Source organism: Poecilia reticulata, linkage group LG20, assembly GCF_000633615.1.
Source record: "Poecilia reticulata strain Guanapo linkage group LG20, Guppy_female_1.0+MT, whole genome shotgun sequence".
NCBI classification, from domain to species: Eukaryota; Metazoa; Chordata; class Actinopteri; order Cyprinodontiformes; family Poeciliidae; genus Poecilia; species Poecilia reticulata.
Window position 1 is genome coordinate 3,944,116 of NC_024350.1, and position 24,656 is coordinate 3,968,771.

Genomic DNA, 24,656 nt, shown 5'->3' on the forward strand with positions numbered 1-24,656 from the left:
TCCTCCCTGCTTTGAGTTTTATATCAGTTATTTCCCTCAGCATCAGGAAATAGACTCAGAAACATGCCCAGTGCTTTATCTGGGCAGAGTAATGTGAGCTACTAGCACAGTTAGCATCTCAGGATTGATTCGGAAAGGTTTCTGTAGAGACAGTCGAAAACAAAAACACAGCAGTCTCTTACTTGTGGGCTTTTACACTGTATGTGTGCTTCCCTTTACCCAATGGGGGGCATTGGCAGGAAAAGGTGAAGCTGTGGTCTTGAGGTCGACTCTAATTGGTGGGAGGCTAACGGCCGAGGACACCACATTACAACCAGAAAGACCAAAGTAAATGTAACTAGGTTTTAGCTTAGCACAACTTAAAAAAGAAAAGAGCAACTTATAGATCCAGCTTTGGTAACTTTCAGTGACTATTACTGTGCAGATTTCTTCACATAAATGTGTTAGGATTATTGTGGCTTGCAGTTCAGCCAGCAGCATACAGCTCTGGGAAAAGTTAAGAGACCACTTAACATGATCAGTTCCTCTGGTTTGACTTTTTATAGGTATATGTTTGAGTAAAATGAACATTGTTCTTTTATTATGTGAACTACTGTCAACAAAAAATCTAAAGATCCAAGCAAAAATGTAGTATTTAATTGCAGAAAATGAGAAATGGTCAAAAATAATGAAAAAAGATGTGGTGCTTTCAGACCTCAAATAATGCAAAGAAAACAAGTTTATATTCATTTAGAAACAACAATACTAATGTTTTAACTCAGGAAGAGTTCTGATAGGTGTTTTCTGAAACCTACATGGAAAAAGAGAACCACAGACAACGTATATGAGTTTTTAGCCGACTTCTGCAGAAGGAGAAAAACTCTGTCAGCTCCTCCGAGCTGTTCACAGAGCGTTCTGCCAATCTTTGGGTAGAGCTTGTCTTTTATTATCAAACTTCAAAGAGGGAGGATAGGCAAGATAAGACAGCGGAGGAAACAGCTGAGGTCGTAAAACATTTTACCTAAACACAGCAAAGGTCGTAAAACAATTTAACATCTGTCCCATGATCTGAGCCCGGTTCAAATCTCGGTCAAACTGTTTCACATGAAGATAACAGGCAGCTGTGACTTCTAGGTCAGTTCACACATACAGTTTAAAGAAGAGAACACTTTAAACTGGCGAACATTAGACTGAAATATGAACTAAAGTAACAACAAAATGATAATACCAAAAAATCCCTATCAAGTTCAGAAATCAATATTTGGTGGAATAACCAGGAGGGGTCAGTGCAGTGGTGTCCAATCTATATTTTGCTAATTAGATCAAAAAAGCAGTTAGCATGATTAAAATTAGCATAGGCTAAAAGGTACAAAACTAAGCAGTTGTAGATTAGCAAAAAAAATAAAAACAAGGTTTCTATGAACATCTTCTTTCAGTTCAGAAAACTACAAGAGGTTCAAAAGTCTCCTACAGCGAGTAGTTCGGCAGAGATGAATCCTTCCCACAGCAGTACGGGGACCAAGTGTCCTCTCTTCCCTGGACAAGTCCACTTCTCACGCTCTGTCCAGGGCACCCAGGGGGGGGATTTCATTAGTTGATAAAAATGTTTGGGTTTTCATTGTTTCCAGGGGGTCAATAGGAATTGACTGGTGTAACAAATGGAATACAAACTTCCTTTTATTTGACATCAGTGTAGATCTCCTGGTTTAGAGCGCACAGTGGCGAAGTGCGTGGCGGAGCGCGGAGTGTCTTCTTACCTGGAAACCAAAATATGGTCACCATGACGAACAGTATCCCAAACATTCAGCTCCTTTCTGGAAACAAGTCAAAGATCAAAAAGACACCGAGATTGATGATGATAAAAGGCAGACGTTTTGTTGATTCCACGTTGCTGTCAGTCTGATGGAGTGATCTGCGTATCGCTCTTTGCTGTTCGATTGCTTCTCACTTCTTATTTTCCTCCCCCTCCCCCTCTTGGAGAAGGAAGAGAAAAGCCAAGCATTGTTCAGGCAGACTCTAGCGTTAGCGGTTTGGTGTCTGTGCCCACTGGGTTGGAACTATGGCAGCGTACCCCATTGTGAGGTCAGGCTATTAGCTTAGTCAAGGTGATAGTGATCTATGTCTCTCTCCGGGGAAGAGAGTATGGCTTTATAAGACCTTTACAATCGCAGCAAATTAGGATATGGAGAAAGAAAAAGAGTGCCAGCGGTAGATGAAGTGGTGGTCTGATGTTTTCTATTGTTCGAAGGGTTATTTCAGCTTAAATACTGGATGGTGGTTGTGTCATCGAGCTAAGCCTTTGTGGTTCTAAAGCGCTGTGAAGATGTTCAAAGTCTTCAGTTTATCTGACCGGACAGTTTGACTGAGGGATGTTGCTCTGCGGCGGTTAGAAGATCGATTGCACCCCAGTGTATTAACTCACTGCTGAAATGTCATCTTAATAAAAGATGGATGACAGTTAAAAACAGTGAGAAAAAAAATCACTCTCATCCAGTCCTGAGCTGCTTTGAGCAGCAATCTGAAGCATTTTGGGCTGTAAATTTAGAATAACCTAATATATAGAAAGTATTACACAAAAAAATATCAATCTATAAAATCTGCAACTGTTTCAGATAAGGTAAAAGCAGAACGTTTACAAATCGGTCATTGTTGACCTTACTTTATCTTCAGCCTTAGGAGTCGGTCTGTAATGAAAGATCTTTTAAAACAGGATTGCCGTCTGGCGTAGATGTACAAAAAAAAGTTAATTATATTATAGGTACAAGAACGTTGCATATTATTGAATGATTTATTGCTTCGCAGAGTTGTGCCAGTGTACAGTAGCAGAGCACTTATCTGCCAAGATAACTGCCTATTCTACAGGCTCCCTCTCAGCCATCAAACAACACTTGATGGCAGCACTTACTGTCACAAATACACTATTACCTAAGCAGGGGACATCATCTTCCAAAGCACATCGCAGCAGCGCCCGATGCTGCCTCCACTGCCATATAAAAGATAATGGAATATAAAATTGTTTTCCTATCCGGTGAACGTGTGCCGAGGCCACCGGCGGCGGACTTCCCCCGCCGTTGTTTTAAGGCTCATGAACTCTCGGAGTCGACGGCAGTAATCACGAGTCGACGCCGCAACGTTTGCAGCGTCGTCTCGCCCTCATGGCCTCCGCTCGGTTGACCGGACACGGCGGTGCTTAAGGTGGGGCAGATGGTGTGGGTCTGCACACCGGGCCGCTGTTTCATGTCTCTTGCTGGTTCTACAGGAAACATGTCGAGTCTTTTAAAATCTTTTGGGTGGTTGCTTGTGGACTGTGGGAAGCTTTCAGGCAGTCATTTTGTACCATTTTGAAAGAGAGTTGTTGTCGATGTCGTTTCTCACGGCGCGCCAGCCGTTTTCTCACTGTCCAAATAATTGATGTCAGCTGAACATATGATTAAAAATTATGCTGTGGAACAAGTGCTGTGGTGATGTTGCTTGAGTGCTTGAATTTGAATGTTAATTTTATCATATTTGTATCACAGATCTGTGTAGGAAGGAGGATCTGTCCTAAATGGTCAAAAAAAATGTTTAAAAAAAATCACAATAAAGAAGTAAATTACCTAAGATAAATACTTGGAAATGTTAGGACATTGCTAGCTTAACTCTTTACTAGAATTTTCACTTCATTACATTTTTCAGATGTAGGTCAGATTTAAGATGGTATCAAGCATCAAGTCCTGAAAACTCCACTGCTTGCTTTCCCGGTTCAGTTTTTTTTATGTTTTCAAAATGTGTCCATTTTTCCCCTTTTGCTTTGTCACCTAATTTGATTTGCATGCAGCTGTTTTCAGTATCACAGCTTTTGTGCTGATGATTGGCTGGGTTTTGTTTTTTTGTTTGTTTTTGCAAGCGCCCGCTTTGGTTTTTGGCAAGTTAACTGAATAACAGGAAGATATCGGATGTGCTTCATTAGCACCTGCTTCTGCACCAGACACATCGGTTGCTCTCACCCTGGCCATCAACACAGCAGTAAACCAAGAAATGTGAATTTATACATATATTTTTTTCACTTCTTTAAGTGAAGATGTTAAGTCAAGATGTTACCTGGTGAGAAACTCCACAAACGTCTCAATTTGACTACATTTGACTATTCCAGAAGAATCTCTGGTGCAGTATTAGGACCTAAATTAAAACCAAGCAGTGACTATGAACATGCCTGTGACGGATATTTGGCGTTAACGTCGAAAAGGCTCAGTGATGCAGATCATTCATAAGAGTCGATAAATGTAAAACTGTGTCAGAATGCTAAATTATCACATGGTGTCTATATAAATACGCATTGCAAACTTGAGATATATTGCGTGAAGAAAAATAGAAACAAGCATCTTGTAGTTTCAGTTAGAAGATATTTGGTTTCAATCACGGGTTGCTCACTCAATCACTTGCTCACCATCGTTCTGTCCCCTTAAATGTGTCAATATTGTCATATTTAATTGAGGATGAATTACATGAGTGCAGAATATTAGCTGATTTTGTTACCAAAAAATGCAACATGTTTTTAAAAATGTTTTAAACTTGCATTAAAATCCACAAACGCCGTTTTATGTGCTGGATTATTTCCTCTTGGCCTTTTTGACGAGGGAAACTATGTTGGGTTTGTGTCTGTGATTTCAGGCCCCTGTCAGCTGTGTTGACGCGCTGCAGGCCGGGCAACCTTCAACCGACCCTGAGCCATTTGAAAATATGATTGTAATCCTTGTCAGGATTTGGCCAGGGTGTCTATTACCACTGTAATCTGTCACACTGGCATGATGTATTCATCCCACGTCCAGGTTAAGCTCCTCTTTCTGTCTGCACCACCCATCGCCAGGAGTGGAGGGAGGCGGAGGGGGTCCGGTAATGGCGCTAGCATGACTCTGGAGGGAGAAGGGGAGGTTTTGAAATTGAGAGAGCACTGCCACAGTCAAGCCCCTGGATTGGGCTGAAGAAATCTATTGTGGAACACAAGGTCTCATTATTGGCACAGGGATAGCTTTAACCCTTTAGCCCCCCTTGCGCCGTGCACTCACCTTTCCACTGAAAAAAAAAAAAAAATGTTTTGAGGGAGAGGATGGGGAGACATTTTATTTTACACAGCTGATGCAATAAAACAGCCACCCACGTTGTTAAAATTTTAGCAGGAGTTCCAGGTGTCTTTGGGGCACCGAAACGATCGGGTTAGTCTCAGATCAGGGGTGAAATGCTCACTTGTAAATCAGTCGTGCAAGGGAGACGACCAATGTGCTCAGGCTCACATTTTTCAGCTTCAAATAATTGGAATGTGATCTGATTTTATCTGCAAACTTTCAAAAAAAAATGCATGAATTTAAAAGCGTGAAAACAATGATTCTCATAATGTTTCTATGCTTGGGCAGTAGTAACTGGAGGAGGAAACAGAGACAGATTATCTCTAGAAAAATGTTTCATGGACTCAACTGTTGCATATTATCAGCTGCCAAAGCTGATAATAAATACACATACAATCCATGTAAACAGCTACAAAAAATGTAGACTACATACATAAAAGTTTAAGAAACAGCAACAAAACACCAAAGTTATCGCACACCTTCCAGGCCTCAGCATATTGTCAATTTAAGGGTTTTAGAGTTGTACGCAGATTATACACAGCTCTACATTACCATGTCACCATGCGGCTCCAAACCAATCTGAGTACAAATCAATTCGTCGATGCGCCTTAACTTTCTCAAGCTGAACAGAAAAAAAACTGAAGGTTTTGTCTTTGGACCTGAAGAGGAACGAACTACAGTCAATGCACTTCTTCAGTTGCTACAGGTGGAAACGAGTGATCGGGCCTGAAATCAGTGACGGACTCTGATCTGAACCTTCAGAGTCACATAAAGACAGTTACAATATCAGACTTCTGTCACCTGAAGAACATTTCTTAAAGGACTAATGTTCCAGCAAGATCTAGAGGAACTCATCCATGTGCTTATCTTTAGTCGCATCGATTACTGCAACAGTGTCTACGTAGGCCTGCCTAAAAACGTGGATATTTTTAGGATGTAAAGCACTTTGAGGTGAAATGTGCCGTACAAATAATCTTGAACTTGACTTGTAGCCCGTATCTAAAAGTATGGGTGTAAGGCAGACAGTGGAGACGACAGTGTGGACTCAATTTGCTGTCCCACCTGTGAAGTGTCTGTCTCACGAATGGATGGATTTGATTGGTGCGAGCCCATCTATCTGGATGTCTTGCCTGCTGTTAGTAAATTTATATTCCCGCTAGTCTCATCCTCCATCAGTCGCTCCAGCGTGGCTGGGCCAAGGCTGTCAGCCGCTGCAGCCATAGCTTATTGGAAAAGATAGGACCTCGGTAACCCTCGCTTCTTTTGTGCATGCATGCTTACATCCTTTCCTGCTGGTGCAAGTCGATAAACCGACGAGGAAAACGCTCTTCTTTATTATTATTTTTTTGTTTGTTTTATTTAACAGAAAAGGTTAAAGATTATGGCTTGTTGAGAAAACACCAGGCACACAAAAAACTAATCTTGTCATCTTAGCAAACTGTGAACCTGCATAAGAATAAGGGCTGCACTTTTTTTAAAAGCGCAAAAATGATTTATTCATATGTTCTGGGCGAAACTGTAAGGGGAAACTGGAGAAGTTGAAAAGTTGACCATCTTCAGAGCAGCGGCGGAGACTGTTACCACGACGGTATGTACCTAAAAGCCTCGACTGGCAAACCATCAGACGCAGCATCCCCCCCCCCGCCCCCCATTTCCCTCCCTGACCTCGGCGCTGGTTTATAGAGAGCGGCTGAGCGAGATTAGCTTCAGTCGCTAGCCGCCATGTTGTTCCAGCGCTGCTTGTTTTCACTCCTCCGGTTGGTCGGCTAAATTAGCCTGACAGTAATGGGGGACGGGGCGCTGACTGCGCTGGTGGGATTTAGTGCAACTTCTTCACCTCTGATGAAATCCACCCACGAGCTTCTTCCTCGCTGGTAAATGAACACCAACCAACCAAGACGCCCCTCTGAAGAACTCGCCTCCATCTCAGCGCGCCGCAGTGCTAATAATCGGATTATAGGCCGGCGCGTTTTGGGTGGGTCGGAGGCATCTCTATTAGCACTGATTTGGCGTGACCTATCCGCCACAGTAACCCCGCCGCCGGCTGTGTAATCTCCAAAGGCTTTCCCCCCCCCCCCCCCCCCTCCGTCCGCCCTGCCCACTTATCATCACGTTCGGATTAATAGAAACATCTTTAGTAATTACAGAAATGCTGCTGTCGCGTGCCATCATTTGTTTTAACGCGCGCGGCCGGCGGCCCCGTTAATCCATTTTGCGGAGCGTGCCACGGCGAAACACAGAGATCTGCTATTGATTTTCGGGCGAGGGGGGGGGCGATGGGGGTCAGTACACTCAGCATTTTTTATCTCCGCGCTCCTCCTCTCCAGCAGCCCCGGCGAGGTTATCGATCTTCATAAAGGCAGTATTTTGTCGTTAAGCGGAGAAGCGGAGGAGACACTAATGAAAGGTTTTAACCTGCGTGTGTTCGGGGTTGGAGGAGGATGTGGGGCGATGGAGGGGAGGGGAGGAGGGACCAGTGGTCAGCGCTGCTGCCAGGTGCTACACGCAGCAGATTTTCAGCTGCGTAGCCGCAGGGATCGATGGGGATATATCTATGTCTGATTACAGAGATGTGCTGGCGGAGGCAGCAGGAGCGGCGGGTGTGCGAGTCGTGCGTGGGCGTTAACAGTGGTAGCAATAAATATAACTCATTAAAAAAAAATAGGTGCAAATAGTTTAACCTCGGGTTTTCCGCCTTTTACTTTTAGGATGAAATAATAGGTTTGTAAACTGACCTTTGGGCTTGCAGAGGGAGCTTCCACAGCACATTGTGTTCTGTTGGGAACTTAAATGCAGTTATCAGTTTGTACTGTAGTTATCCTGCATTAGGGATCCAGTCATGTCCATTTTAAGCTCTACTTATTTATAAACTTCAGCCTTCCTCATTCTAAGTGTCAAAGACAGAATTAAAGATCCACAGTTTGAATTTGGTAAACTGCTTTATCAAAAAATAAACTCACACAGTGTGTTTATTTATTTATTTAGCAAAACCTGAAAAATGCACTTTGGATGGCAAAAGTAATCATATCTTTTCATATGTTGCCACAATAAAACCAGAAGTCTCATTTATTTCACTGGGATTGTACACACATACAAATTAATAATTCAGACAATCAAGTTTGTGTAGCACATTTCAGCAACAAGGCCGTTCTAAATGCTTGACGTCATAAAAATACAAAAATAAAAGTCATGAAAACATCGCACAATCACCGTTTTCTGAAACCGGTAATAATCATTACATGTTATCAAGTGCCGTTGTCAAAAATCATCAATACGCGTCAAATATGTTTCCAGTGTCAATGTTCCAGTGATTATGGGTCAAAAGCAGCTCTGAAAAGGTGTGTTTTAGTCTTGATTTAAAGGAACTCAATAATAAAAGGGAATACATTTAAGGATGTTTGCAAAAAGAAAAGAAATCTGAAAAGTGTGGCATGCAAATGCCATTTTCTGGAGCATGTGCAGTGTTTGTTTTAGCATTTAGCATTTTTCTCGAATGCCATCTTCTTCTGCATGTCCTCTGTGCTCCCAAACAGCTCGTCTCCTCTCATTTCAGTCCCAGTTCAACATTTCTGAACTGGCCCTTTAGTGTTAACAAACACATCAGAGGAAATATATTTTAGGTTGACTCACATTTACCAAAAAAAGTAAATAAAAATAGATTGCTGCCTTATTTAATATGGAATAGTTTTATTATTTTCTTTTAATGAATATATCGCTTGGGGATTAGAAATGTTGAGAAATGCTCTTAATAATGCATTTTTTTTGTAGAGTACTTTTCTAAAAACGCAGACTCAGCAAAATTACAAACAGAAAACTGAAGTACAAAGAAAAGTCCTTATCTATTCTTAGAAGTCAAGGAGTCGAGAGGATTGCTTCCTTCTTTATTTGCTCTTAGTTTACTGTTAGAAAGCCTGTCTTGTCATCCTGACTTCAGGAGAACCACTAATCTTAAATTCTGGCATTTTATAATTTTGCTGTTATGACTCATCATAAAGCGTAGAGAATATTTCAGCTTTTTCCCCAGATTCAAAAATCACTGCAAATTGTATTTTATTATTGTCAAATGGAAAAACTCTTCATAGTAATATTTTCTCTTTTTTTTGTGCTCAGAGTTTGATTTTTCACCAACATTTTCTAAATTAAGCATATTGTGAAAACAAAAGCACTTCTTTTCTGAGAACATAAAGATACGCACGACGCCATTGGAGGAAAAAAAAAACTGAACACTTTAATACAGCTTGGGAAATATTTGCTCGTCATATTTGCAACTTTGCCAAAGTTCTGATGCAAAATAACCGATGTGAGTTAGCGTAGCTTCAATCCGCTGGCTTCCTTTTAACGGCCCACCCTGCTGCTATCTGCAGGTCAACCTGTGACCCCGGGGTGCTGGAGGTTGACCTGTGGGTCACTCTAAGCTTCTGATGAGCTTAGCAAAACAAAACACGTGGATTCAGAGAAATCAGGTCAGGAAGTGACTTTGCCAGAGTTTTGACTGAATAATTTACAAATCCACTCAGTGCACTCACTAGACTCTCCTTACTTCAGCTGTTCTACATTTCTCTCATAAATACACACACAAACACACACACACACGCAAGTGGTCCTATTCTTTATCGCATTAAGTCATGAGCATCAGCATCGTTCATATTCATTAAGTAGTGCAGGAGCTGCAAAAAAATACACATGGAATTATAAAAGTAGTAAAACAAAAGACATCTTATTTTATTTGTCATGAAATCTGTGGTATACGGAACTTATGAAAAGTTGCTACAGTCTTTGTGAATGTGTCGAACTTCAACGGAGAATATGAAATGCATAGGATGTTATTCCTCTTTAAAATCTGTTATAAACAACCCGCTTTGAGTTATTTTTTAATCGAGTTCCAGAGTTAAATATGGACCCGTCAAAACCTGGGTTCATTTAATGCAACAAGATTATGGGTTTGATTCATTGGGGTCAGGATTTTAATCCAAAAAGTGCCTTTAATAGACCAATATCTAATTGTAAAGGTATTAAAGAGTGGATTTAAATAATACCTTTAATCATGGGGTTACTAAGCAAGCCATCCATCTGTCCACATCACAAGAAATACATCTCAAAAATATAAAATAAAAATCTATTTAGGATTCAAGTAATCACACAGGACTAACATAATTTCATATAGTTGCCAAAAGGGCAGAATAATACAATAATGTTTTTGCCACATGCAAAATATTAATCTGAGCATCATAATGTGGAGCTGTTTTGCTGGAGGAGGGACTGGTGCACTTCAAAACATAAATGGCTTCATAAGGAGAGAACTTTATGTAGAGAGACTGAAGCAAGATCTCGTGACATCAGCCAGGATGGAGAAGGTTGAGTAAGAGTGCGTCATCTAAACGGACAATGATCCATTTTAGTCTTAAATTACTCGCAAAGTAGCAAAGACCCAATCTTCTGTCTCCAAACGGTAATATGACTCAGTTATTCCAGTTCTGTGAGTGGGAATTGGCAAAATTCTAGCAAACTACAGTGAGAAGTTTGCAGAACGATGCAAAAAAATGAAGGATGCAAAAAATATACTGTCGATATCGTTATCAGTCTGATAAATAAAAACGGCCCGATATCAACAAACGATTTTTATTTCCATCTTGTTGCCGTTTGTTTCTGGACGGAGGAGATTGGTCATGTGACATTTGTTTGGTCATGTGACAGTGAAAATGATGCAGCGCAGCATTGTGGGTAGTAGGAGCAGTGGTGAAGTCGGTGACGTGGTCATTTGATTCGAGGCGTGGCCTTAAAAACAGTGAAACTATTCTTTGCAGCTGTAGATTATCTTTAGGAATACTAAGGCTTAGGGAACGTAAAAACAAATGTAACATTCACATTTATCTGGTTTTCTTTGCAATACTATGACGAATAGCTTGAATATAATAGGTGGATACGCAACGTTTGCTGAGACAAAGACCTTTGCAGAGCTCATAACCAACATGAATTAACCAACGCGCTTTCATCCCTCCTTCTACATCCATAAAGCTCTGACAAGGTGTGCCTCCATGAATCCATATTTCCTCCTTTGCAGACACCCACAACGCATAGCAAGTGGAATTTCTTAGAGACTGCCTACTGCCTCTAAGCACACATAACTGTCGCCTATGAGTTATTACGCATCTGTCTGTGTATTTTAAGCTGCGCCAGATGCCGCCTTTAATGGCACACCTAACCTCATACCACGAGACGGTAACACCGGGAACCCGGATTGGAAATTTTCACCACTTACCCCCACCTTCAATTGTCTCCTCCGAGCGCCGCCGCTGTCCGGTGCTTAGGGAAACCTGCAGGGGACGTTTCAGACAGGATATTAATGGGGGGCCCCTCCGACAGTCAGAGGGCCTGACAGAACCCTGTTTCATTGTCACCTTGCCTTGGAGGACGAGGGAAAAACTTGCGAAGCTTATTAGCCGAATGGAGCTGTTTTTCCCGCTAACTTACTCAATCTCTGCCTCGCTGCTTCATTACACTGTCTTACATCAGAGTCTAGCTGCTCTCGCTGTTTCCTCACCATGTCGCCGCACTCACTTCCACACAGGCAGCCACACACACACACACACGTACACGCACACACTCCCTCACACGCACAGGGTGACATCTCCCACCTAATCAAGTAGTGGATTATCTTGTCCTGATAAATTGGAGCTTGTAGCACTTGAAAGGTCCTCTTGGAGGAGTGCTGTCTCCTCCTAACAGCTAGTTCAAGCCCCCAGGGAGCGAGAGGAGAGAACATTGCCTTGTAATGATTTGTGGTGAATTGGACAAATGTTTTCAGAAAGACCTCTTTCCAGCAAAGTGCTTGATGAATTAAAGCTCGGGGATAAACTCTGCGATCCGTGAGTCTAATTCGGGCTTGAGCGACAAACAACGCAAGGATGTATTTCGCACAAGTAGGTCGATGAGATTTTTTATTTTTTTTATAAAGAACTAAGAATCTCAGGATTAAAAAACATTGTCCGTGGGTCAATTTATCACCTTAGATTATTATCGCCAATGTATTTTTATTGGCATGTGCACAAGCGTGAAATAAGGTGAAATACCTTCCAGATCTGCAAAAACAAAAAATTTTACCAAATATTTTTTGGTCTAATGTCTAGTGCAAATGTCTTAGTACAGTTGAAATAAGTCAAAAACCATCTCAGAAGTTAAGGTTCAGCAATATGTGAGTCAATAATTAATCAATAATTCCTTAATATTAATGAAAAGTACTTGTTCAACAGGCACATTTTTTCACTTATAACATATAAATCATCTTGTTATTACTGAAATAATCTGACAGTGGAGCTGGTGCTTATTATTGACTTAAAACAAGCTCCTATATCTTGCTGTAAAGTTGCTTGTAAGTTGGTTTTGTCTTCTTCCAAGTGTACTAAGACATTTGCACTAGAATTGCAAGAATGAAAACAAGCGCGGTACTTTTCAGCACACCTTTCGGCTTTGCTGTGGTTTTTCTCATCTCCTCTCCGTTTTCTGTCATTCACAGGAGAATCCGTACATGTGCAACAACGAATGCGACGCCAGCACCGAGGAACTGGCGCACCCTCCGCAGCTGATGTTTGACATCGAGGGACGCAACCCCACGACCTTCTGGCAGTCCACGACTTGGAAGAAGTACCCAAAAGCCCTTTTGGTCAACATCACGTTGTCCTGGAACAAAACCATCGAGCTGACCGACGACATCGTCATCACGTTTGAGTCCGGCCGGCCAGAGCAGATGGTCCTGGAGAAATCTCTGGACTACGGCCGAACCTGGCAACCCTACCAGTTTTACGCCACCGACTGCCTGGACGCCTTCACCATGGAGCCCAAAACAGTGCAGGACCTCTCCCAGCACACCCTGCTGGACATCATCTGCACGGAGGATTACTCCCGAGGGTACGTGTGGAAGTATGACAAAACTGTACGCTTCGAGATCAAGGACCGGTTTGCACTGTTTGCTGGGCCCAGACTGCACAACATGGCCTCACTTTACGGTCAGCTGGACACCACCAAGAACCTGCGGGATTTCTTCACCATCACGGACCTGAGGATCCGGCTGCTTCGGCCTGCCACCGGGGCCACCATGGTGGACGAAAGCAGCCTGTCGAGATACTTCTACGCCATTTCTGACATCAAAGTTCAGGGCAGGTAAGAAACACTCCGATGATAGTCAACCGCAAGAAGTACTGTTCTGTGAACGCATATCTATTATCTTTCAAATTTCTTCTGCTTTAGCTTTTTGTTGTCCCATTTACATTTTTTACATCATACAATACCTACAGTATAAAATATTGTTTTGTCATGATGATTTAATGTGTCAAGCAAAAGAAGCAACCCAGAGCAATCTGGTGTTAAGTGAAACGACAACTGTTTGGTATGACGCTCTCTCTTCTCAGATGCTGTCGGTTTTACAAATGCCGTCTACAAAGTTGCACTTTTGACTTATTGATCTTCAGATTTCATTGTATTTTTTCCAAAACTCTTGGGAGTCAGTGGGATATCTTTGGTGAATGTGAAACTTGTGTTCTGCTTTCTCAGTGGGAGTTTTGGACTTGCAATTCTGCAAAGGATTATTTTTATATCATAACCGCAGAAGTTAAGTGAGGCCGGCGAAGCCTGCAGTGTCGAAGTTGTTGTTCTACGTTCTTCTGTGACCCCTGCAGTCGTCCTCTATGCATTGGGTTCATTTTGTTTGACTGCTGGTTGCTTCTGATACAGTTTGCTGCCATTCAATGTTCTCTCCTTTTGCGGACAATGGCTCTAGCTGCACTACATTTGGATCCCAGAAATGGCTTTCCAAGCCTTTCCAGACGGATAGACGTTAGACCTAATGTCTGTTCTTGAAGTTCTTTAGGTTGGTGAATAATGTGTTGCTTTTTGAGATCTTTTCACTTACTTCACGTTGTCATAGTTCTACTAAGGTGATTTCTTAGCAGTAATAAATGAAGTTAAACCTTAACACTTTCCCCCGGTCCAGGCTGTAGGTGGATGCTGTTTTCCCTAATTAATGAAATTGATGTTTAGAAACTCCTTTATGTGTATATTCAGATGATAATTGTCTAATATTAAAATGTATATGATGAGCCGAAAGATTTTGATGACAAAATAGCAAAAAAAAGAAATACGTTTTTTATTTATTTTATGGCACAGTAGGTGCCATTACCGAATGTTTTTAGGGTTGATGAGGAGGAATAATTGCTTGAAAGATACTCATGTGGTTTGTTTATTTCCCCCTCAAACTATTGAGAAGTTGCCCAGTTGTGAGGGGGAAAAAAAAGAATGTGTCGACTGTTCACCCTTCTTTCCAATTAGGCAGGGAATCCATTACGTTGTGCAGAGTTCACAAGATGTCAGCGTGCCTTAATCAAGCGAACTGCTTACGGGTTGCTGAAGTACTCCACCTCGGACAACAAACTCACTCAGCTGCCTGTTAGGCGCTCGAAACACATCAGATGTGAAGTTTCAGCCGTCAGGGCGCCGCGTGCCGTAATTAGCGCTTGATTTAATGATTCCGCAGAGGGTCATGTGACATGACAACAAGACGCCATTATGCTGTTTGCAGAGAGGCCGACGACGGCTTCCCAGGCTCCTCGGCGCTGCGCGGGCTTGAGCGGATCTGTTTTTACACAGCGCGGCTTCTCAGTTCAACAGATGCAGTCGGGGAGGGGTTGGAGGGATGAAGATTTAATTACCCTCGTTTTACTTCTCACACATGAGAAACTCGCAGCGTGAGGACGCGGAGCGTGGCGGAACGTCACAACGATTCAAGGGAACGGGTGAAAGTGTTGGAATCAGGCTGCCAGTCCGGGGTGGTGCCACAGTGAAAACCTCGGGTGGGATGATGACTAATGGAAATGTCTGGTTTAGGCACAAGTAAGAGTTGATCCCACATATGCATGCTGCCTTGCAAAGTCTGCACGCCTCTTGAACTTCTTATGATTGCGTCAGTGCATTTTGTTGGGCTTTATAGACATGATATGTTCTGTAAACACAAAACAGCACATAATTTTATGTGCATAATTTTATGTACATAATAGAAGAAAGAAATGATACATAGTTTTCGGTTTCTTTTCTTTTTCTTCAGAAATTACTTCAGTTATTACCAAGAACTATACAGGCACTTAGCTTAAAGTAGGCCTGGGCTTTGACTGGGTCAGTTTAACTCTGCCGGAATCTAGCCTGGAAAAAAAAACAGTCCTTTGATCTACGCTTTGCTTAGTGCAGAGAGAAGTTTAAAATTTTACCCATCTGCTAACATTTGGCCGTGACGTATGCAATGCACCAGTTCGATGCGATGAAGCTTACCAGAAACTGCCTGTGCTGTAAACAAACATCCTCCACTGCGAAAAGAGAAGGCAGCTGTTGATGTTAATTCAATATGTGGAAGTGTGGCCAACACGAACTGAACGGCTTCGTTCATCTCCTTGTTCACTTCCTCCATTGCTAAAACTACAGGCGGACTACAATTCTAAAACAGCGTGGAACATTAACGTCATCATTCGCAACTTCTCCTCCTGTTTGCTGATTAGTCCGGCTGAAATTCTGCTGGAGAAATTCAGCTCAATGGGAGATATCCCAGACGAAGCACTGAAGGGGGATGAGAATCAAGTAGAATTTCATAGAAATGCAAAAGCCAGTAGCTGCATAGTTAGAGTTGTTGTCTTCCTGGAGGTCTTTGGTAGCAGGTTTCGCCTTGTGTTTAGCTCCATTCATCTTTCCCACAGCATGATTCCACCACCACCATGTTTCATGGTGGGTTCCCATTCCTAGGTTAATTGGTTGTTTCTCTGATAGCACTCTCCTTGTCCAGCCAGTCACTTTGGGTTTATGGTCATAGTTACAGAGTGTGTGTTCTCTATAAGGGCTTACACAATGACGTCACTCTTCCAGTGTTTAATGCACATTTTTATTGCAATAACGTCTCTGCTGCTGGGACATTATTTACATTTATATTGCCAAACGCCTTAAAGGCTTTTAATTAACCTCTAATTTATTGATTTCCCTAACATGCCATTATTTCAAGCACAACCACTCCACACCTCTACTTTGCACTCACTAAATAGGGACGTACCCCTGAGCACAAAAAAAAGGGCTATGATAATGAATGCCGCGCTCAGAAATTGAATTTCTAACTTTTCCGGTGATTGAGAAGGTCATTCAACAAAAATAACTGCGAGGGTGTGGAAATTTACCAACAAAAGAGTTGAACGGGGCTGCCGAAAGCACAGATTATTTATTTTTTCCGACTAATCATGACCAAACTCTTACATCCCTGCGGGGGTTTTCGGGCTTGAGCGATGAGTTTTGTGGCACCGGCGTCGGAGGCCCGCGGTTGTTTACCGGCCCACTGCCTTTGGAGCAAGGCTCGCCTGAGAAACGCTTCCCACTGTTTACCAAAGGTAACACACAGTTCAGCAATAATGAGGCACATTCAACACAGAGAGGCTAAGTTGCCCCTCTATCCGACCGCCCCCCCCCCCCYTCCCAAGGCAAATCGCAGCTCAACGCCTTTCTCTGCACGTCGAGTATCAAACGTAAGCTTCTTAACCCTGGAATACAGTTCTCCGCGAGAGATTTCTTGGGGCCGCTGAGGTTGGATCTGGACCGCATCCATTTGCCGAGCTCAACCTGCATCCACGTGGATCAGGAGTGAGAGCGGGCGCTGAGGGAAGTGCGGTTTGGAGGAGCTTGCAGGTTTTCGACCTTTTTCACAATGTTCTGGGAAACAAAGCCTGTGTTTTTTTTTGTTTTTTTTTGCCAAAGTAGGTCAACGCAGAACAGAAAGATGAAGCAAAAGTTTCTCCAAACGTATTTCTACTCCATTTATTGTATAGACAGCAAAAAAAAGCTATTCTTTTGACAACTTGACACAAACTATTTTTCAAATGATCATTTTATTTGATTTAGGTTCTTAAAATTAAACCAGGTTCTATGTGAAAAATGAATCATCTGTCCGTCTAAGCCCTGATTGGTGTCAAGACAATAAGAATCAATCATTTTAGAAGTTGTCTCACAACAGGAAGTGCAATCAATCAAAGCCAATAGGATTTTTTTTCCCCCCAAAGAAAGCTAACCCGTTTCCCGAAGACCTGCAGCCAGTAGCCGTGTTTCCATTGATCGTGAAATTGCGACAGTTGAAATTACAGAAATAAATTTGCTTAATGGAAATACAGCAGTTTCGAAAAAACTTTCGCCTTTCAATAAAATATTTTTCACGCGAGGAAAAATGTTTCAGTTCTGTCGAAATTGATGTATTTCACAAAACTGCAGAGAAAACACTTTTCTCTGATCACACCAGTCAGGTGATCGACAACTGGATGTCACTACCGGCGGAAAAGACGACAGGAAGTTATAGGAGAACGATGGCGCGGCATGTTTTTTTTTTTTTAAATAAACTTCGTCACGTTTGATTTTCAATTCGTTTCTTATTCAGTGGAAACACAGCAATTGCGAAATTGTGTTTTAGCAAAATATCCACAGTTTTCCTTGCGTTTGTGATGGAAACGCAGCTCTTTGTAGGTTACAGACAAGACACGAACAGCTTCCCCATATTTGGCATATTTGACATTTAACTACCACTTGTGCATGTTGAGCCTCCGAGAAACTGACTTTACCGGCACATACCTGCATATGTGGTGGTCTGGGATGCTAAATCCGCTCCAGGCATGAGGGACCTTAGCTTAGATATGCTACCGAGACACTGAGATATAACCTGCTTTCAGACTCTTCAGTTTAAATCTAAACAAACTCATGAGCAGATGGGAATCAGTCTGGGAACCATGACAAAGCTATTTCTACAGCTTTGGGACTCCAGCGAACGAGAGCCAATATTCACACAAATGAAGAAGGAGAGAAACTTTCCAGAAGTGCCTGACATACAAAAAAAAACAACTTAAAGAGCAAGTAGATGACACAGAAGTAGATTTGTATGTGCGTATATGTATGTTTGTGAGTATGTATTATTTTGATCTTTATTTAGAAGGGATATGGGAAATACAAAGACTATTTATGTTATGAATTACTGAATGGAAAAGGTGTGTGATTATTTAAGTTAAACTTCATCATGCTCCTTTTCAGACTCAATTACAAACTATGGAAGAAATCTTCTCCATAGTTACAAAGCCTTCTTTTAAAGTCTAATGAGATTTGCGGTTGTAGTACAGGTGCCAGTAGTTAGTTCACTTTTTGAGCTTTTGAGATGATGATTAGCTTCTCCCAGGAGTAAAAACAATACCTCTTTGCCATGGATACGCATCATACCAACTACCCAAAACTAAAGAAGTAAGAGCAAGAAAAGACGGGACAACTGCCCTATGACGCAATGCCTCAACAAAAAACAACCATGTACAAAAGAATAAATCAGAGCCACCCTAACACTGTATAACCCAACCAGGGGGAATAACTATGACTCTCTTAAGGACTCCTGATGAATAGAGCTCTGCTCAGTACCGCTTCGGCCGTGGAATCGTTGGAGTCACTAGCATTGGGATGTTCCTTTTGGGGGTCCTCGGCCACGGAATTGGGGTAGCAGTTGGGCTGGCTGCCCCCTAAGGCCGCGGAGCAGTAGTTGCATGGAGGCTGGTTGGGGAAGGTGGTAGAGATCTCAAACACTCACATCATCATTCCAAAGATGAAGGAAAGCTCTGTGATGTCACAACTAGAGTCCTGCTTGTGATGTCATCAGCACTGTATGTATGCAGCTAACTTCTACATTCTCGTCATTGCTTGCTACATTACTGACGTACGCAAAGCCCTTTGAGAGTCGAACAGTGAGTTTGTTTTTCCAATATTGATTTGAATAAGTATTGTTTTGCCCAAGCATGTCCTATCAAAGGCCGCAATACTACAACGGTGGGATGAGGCCCCAGCCGTGGGATGGGAGAGTTGGACATCAACATCCCATTGACTACCAGAGAGAGCTCCAGAGACTTGGCTCTCTTCTGGAAATGGAGAGAGCCAGGTGGTTTGAAGAGAACCAAAAGGTTGCCTATGTCCAGAGAGAACTGGACAATACCAGAGCAGAGTTAAAAAGGCAGGAAAGACTGAAGGAGATGACKAGACAACAACCGACAGCAGAAGAGGTTTCCAAYTCTGAGTCTCTCAGCCRTGCTGCTATCACTTCCCAGGTGCAGAATRGCATAAAGCACAAGCGGAAAATGCMGCTGCAGCAGGACTTTGAGCAACTGAAGGCCGCTCATATCGCCAGCAWGGAAGYAATCCGGGCAGAAAAAGAAARGAATGACGCCCTTCAACAACAGCTGGACCAAATGAAGAGTCGGTAYGAGGACCTTCAATCAAAATGTGAAGCCGCATTTGAGGGGAACCTGCAGGTTGACATGCAGCTCTTTTATGAAGAGAGAATCAGGCACGAGCAACATATCTCTGAAAACCTGAGAGCCGAGAAGGACGAGGTCCATGGAAAACTGTCCAAAGAGATCGCCTGCCTGCAGGAAACGGAGAGATGTCTGCAGAGTCAGCTGGAGCTATCTGAGATYTCATATAAGGAACTAAACAGGAGATATGAAGMAGAAGTTTCTGCGYTGAGACAGAAWGCWGAAYATTRTCAGTATGAGGTKAATTGTGCAAAAGAACTTAATTTGGAGAGAGCAAAGCATGATCACCATCTCATCAACACACTCAGATCCGAAAAGAACAGTCTGAATCAGAGAGCATCACAAGAGTTCACTTTCCTGAAGCAGCAATCCGCTGAGGCGATRCAACATCTACAGAGTGAACTGGAGCAGGCTAGAGTTTCATACCAGGAACTTAGGACTACATATGAGAAGGACGTTTCTGCTCTGAGTCAGAAAGCAGAACTATTTGAGCAGGCGCTAGATAAAGAGAAGGAAGCTCACTCGCACAACATGAAGAGCAGCCTTAACATGATCAACAAACTTGGAGCTGAGCTGGAAAATATGAAAACGGCGCTACAAGACAGAGAAGAGCCCGGACCTCCAAGAAGAAAAGTGACCAGGCGTCTAGAACCAAATGAGGAAAAAGAGACTATCCCTGCAAAATCCTTCTCTGACAATGCATCCATGGATCTTTGCTGTCTCATAAAAGAAACCCTACCAGACAATATGGAGGTACCTGAGGTATCTCCTGAGGACTTAAATTACTGTGTTGAAAAAGTGCAGAAAGGTTCAAGCATTCTTGACCCCGAATCCTTTGAAGTGAGAGACGTCTGTTCGGAAACTCTGTCAGACAAAAGGGAAAGCTCAGATCCTGAAGCAGTGGAGGAGTCCACAGAAAAAAAATCTTCAGTGTGGAAACTGATGCGACAAACTTTGACACTGAAGAAACAGCAAAAAACGAAGAGAAGGAAGAAAACCTCCAAAACATGCAATTAGTATAAAGTCCAGGTAAGCTCTGAACCATTTCCACAACCTCCAAATGCTTCTCACATTTTAGACGCAAAAAAATGGCCGTGGGTTTTCTCCGGGTGCTCCGGTTTCTCCCAGATTTCCAAAACCCTGCAAATTGGGGTAATTGACCAATGTAAAGTGTCCTCAAGAGAGGCAGTATTAATTTCTTGCAAACGGTTAAGATTGGAGAAACATTTGTAGTGAGAAAAGCAAGAAAACCTCTAAAACAAGCAACTAGCAAAAAGTGTCCAGGTCAGAACCATTTGAAATTACATCTCACATTTTGTACAAAAGGGCTGCACAGTGGCACAGCTGGTAGAGCTGTTGCCCTGCAGTAAGAAGGTTCTGGGTTCGATTCCCAACCCGGGGTCTTTCTGCATAAAGTTTGCATGTTGTCCCTGTGCATGCGTGGGTTCTCTCTGGGTACTCCGGCTTAATCCCACAGTCCAATAACATGACTGTCAGGTTAATTGGCTTCTCCAAATTCTCCCTAGGTGTGAGTGTGTATGTGCATGGTGGTGTGTCCTGTCCTGTCCTGTCCTGTCGACAAACTGGCAACCTGTCCAGGGTGACCCCCCCCCCTCGCCCAGAACGTTAGCTGGAGATAGGCACCTCCCGACCCCACTAAGGAAAATGGAAATGGATGGATTTTGGACCAAAAAAACAAAGAACAGCACGGTGGTCAGCAGTGGTCAGCGCTGCATCTTCACAGAAAAGAGGACTTCGTTCTCTGTTCAAAAAGGGGGACCGGAGGGTGTTTTCCAATTACAGAGGGGTTATACTCTTAAGCCTCCCTGGTAAGGTCTATTCAGGGGTCCTGGAGAGGAGGGTCCATCGGATAGTTGAACCTCGGATTCAGGAAGAGCAGTGTGGTTTTTGTCCTGGTCGTGGAACACTGGACCAGCTCTACACCCTCAGCAGGGTCCTGGAGGGTGCATGGGAGTTCGCCCAACCAGTTTACATGTGTTTTGTGGACTTGGAGAAGGCGTTCGACCGTGTCCCCAGGGGGACCTTGTGGGGGGTCCTCCGGGAGTATGGGGTACCGGGCCCTTTGATACGGGCTGTCAGGTCCCTGTATGACCGTGTCAGAGTGTGGTCCGCATTGCCGGCAGTAAGTCGGGCTTGTTTCCGGTGAGAGTTGGACTCCGCCAAGGCTGCCCTTTGTCACCGATTCTGTTCATTACTTTCATGGACAGAATTTCTAGGCGCAGCCGAGATGTTGAGGGGATCCGTTTTGGTGACCTTAGGATCGCATCTCTGCTTTTTGCTGATGATGTGGTCCTGCTGGCTTCATCAGATCGTGATCTGCAGCTCTCGCTGGAGTGGTTCGTGGCCGAGTGTGAAGCGGCCAGGATGAGGCTCAGTGCCTCCAAATCCAAGGCCAGGGTAGAGTGCCTTCTCCTGGTCAGGGGGGTCGTCCTGCCTCAAGTGGAAGAGTTTAAGTATCTGGGGATCTTGTTCACGAATGAGGGAAAAAGCCTTCTGAAGCTGCTGCCCCCGCGACCCGACCCTGGATAAGCGGCAGAAAATGGATGGATGGATGGAAGGAACCATAAATTCATCTTAATTTAGACAAAAACTTGTTTTTAATAACTTTTCCAAGAAAAAAACTAAACTAAACAGGCATTGTGCAAATTGTACTGCTATCGGTAATACTATCTTTAACAGACTGAAAACATATGAAGGCTCTGAAGAGGCTAAATAATGTAAAAAGTCTAAATAAAACCTCTCAACATTGCCAAAACATTCAAGTATAAAACTTAACATTCAAAGGGAAATACAGGATCCATTACAATAAACAATCCTGAGTTACTGAATGAAAACTTCCTGATAGCATGGCTAGGTAATTACTGCTAGTTTCTGACTGAGCGCAGCAATTATGCAGAACAAGGAGGAGGCAGAGATCGATTATTTTTTCTGAGATTATCTGTCTCATGTTAGGACAGCGAAAGTTTTAATACGAATGTAAAATTTATTTTTTAAAGTTTGATGCTGCAGCTTTAAACAGAGGTTCGGTGTGAGAGTCACTACCAGGTGGAGCAGAAGCAGCGCTCCGTCTGTGAAATATTACTACCTATAGCGTGTAGCAGCGGTTCAACAGCGAGAACAGAACCAGCGTCTTACATCGCAGCTCGAAGACTTAAATAATTTAGCAGGTTATTTGTTTAGCTTTCTGACCTTCATGCTAATAATCCGGGTGAGTGTTTGTAACTGTGCGCTGCTTTGCCTGGTATCTGATCCTCCGTATGTCTTTCTTACTGCAGTGAGCCTCGATGTAGCCAAACTCCGTCAAGTATGGCATTGTTTTTATGCCATATTAGATTCGTGTGTTGATGCATTTTTACGTGCTTCAATTTTCCACTGCAACAGCAAACTTCCCCATTCATAGTTCAGCAACAAATCCGACATCTCTTCGGATTTGTTGCTGCGCGCTTACACAGTGTGAAGGAAAGAGGAGACCAGCTGCACAGACAGACTTCGAAATGAGATGCAGGTGATCAGTTTGTGTGATCGGCAACAAGAGACCGTAATCGGCGATCACCGATCATACACTTTTTCACGGAAATCGGCCGATTATGATCGGTGACCGATCGATATGCAGTTATTGATGGTTGCACATGCACAGACATTATAGACTTTACGCAACGAGTTCATCGCAGAGGCTACTAAAATCAATCAATAAAAAAATCCTTTCTGAATATCATCTCGACTCTGAACTAAATGCGTCTTTCTGACCGGGAGCTGACGGCGTTATGGACCGGACGCTTTGGAGCGTCTGGTCAGGAAGCTCATTGCAAACCTTTAGTTGAAATGGCGCCTTTAACTCCAGTCTCCTGTACAGAACAGAGAAAACTAAAGAGAATGCAGCGTTGTTTTAATCCATTTATAGTCTAAACAAGAGGAGCCAGCAGTTTATTTTAAGGAAATAAATAAAGGTGCAGAAGTTAACTAGATCCATGCGCAGTGCGCTGCACAACCAATGAGGACGCGGCTCCGCCGCTGCGAAGAATAAAACTTATCTCGCCCTGCAGTTTTAACAAATGGAGCTGAAGATGTTACCCTTCCGCGCCGAGGAGGAGAGCGGCGCTCAGGAGGAGACGTAACAGCTGTCCGTTTTGGAGAAGCGAAACCACGCAACAACAACGGTGGTTGTTGTTGTTTTTTTCTCCAAAAAAATCGCACGCCCGAACCGCGCACAGGGTAAACAATCTCGCAGAGTTCAATTGTTCGGTTTGAATCACACAGATCCAACTGACCGATGGACCAGCGCAGATTTCTCTGCAGATGCGGCCAGGAAGAGTTAATGAGGATGTGCGTTCAGACCAGCAGGTGTGGCGTAATATTCATTGCAAACCTATATGGACTGATTTTCCATAATTCAGCTTATGTATATAATGTACAGTGTTTTTTGTCACCAACTGTGTGTGTATCGTGTTTTGTGTGCGGAGGAGCGATCAGAAACGGCAGAGAACAGACTAGAGGTGAGGCAGGCAGTTCTCTTGCCTTACCGCTGGGGGCGCTCATGATCCCAGATATTGTGACTCCACAACTGCAGAGTAAGAGACAGCTAGCTAGCCATGGAGCTAGCCACACAGTAAATAAGTAAAGTACAGTGATAAATTTGTTTTCTCTTCTCTTCTGACATCTACATGAAAGACTACATTTCTACACTTAAACAGTTTTCTAAAGTAGATTTTCAATTGAAGCAGGAGATGATAACTAAAGGAAGACCAACACCGGAGCTGAAAGTTTTGCTTCAAGACAGTTTGATGATTCTCAAACGGATTAGAAAAGACATGCCAAGGATAGACTTGGCTTTGGATGAACGGATATTTTTTTGCAGAATTAGCGGTGCATGGATTTCATTGATACGTAAAGGTAAGACAGCAATACGATGTTTTTTTTTTGTTTTTTTTTTAATGAAATGTGCGTTTTGTGGGCTACTGTTTGTATGTCTTAATAATTCAGTAAAGTAGAAGCGGTAGCTAATCTACCACAGCAATTATTTATTAATAAAACATTAAGCCTAAAACGTACTACAACAACAGACTGAATGTTCTGTTCTGTGCGCAAAATTCTTAAATGTTTTTTTTTTTTTGGTGTTAAATCCTAAAACATGAAGTGGCATTGTTGTCAGTTACTATGGCAACGAGTCTGCGTGTAGGGTGGCAAATACCTCTTTCCCTTTGCTGTGGATCAT

The 24,656-nt window shown here is 42.9% G+C and overlaps 1 protein-coding gene across 10 annotated transcripts in view; it reads left to right on the plus strand.

Annotated features, from left to right (window-relative positions):
- ntng1a (netrin g1a) overlaps positions 1–24,656 on the plus strand; it is a 160,854-nt gene that overhangs the window by 60,123 nt on the left and 76,075 nt on the right. For all 10 annotated transcript variants that reach the window (XM_008438353.2, XM_008438362.2, XM_008438363.2 and 7 more), the window contains exon 3: positions 12,595–13,238. In XM_008438353.2, coding sequence (XP_008436575.1) covers positions 12,595–13,238 — 644 coding nt within the window. The remainder of the gene's footprint in view (positions 1–12,594; positions 13,239–24,656) is intronic.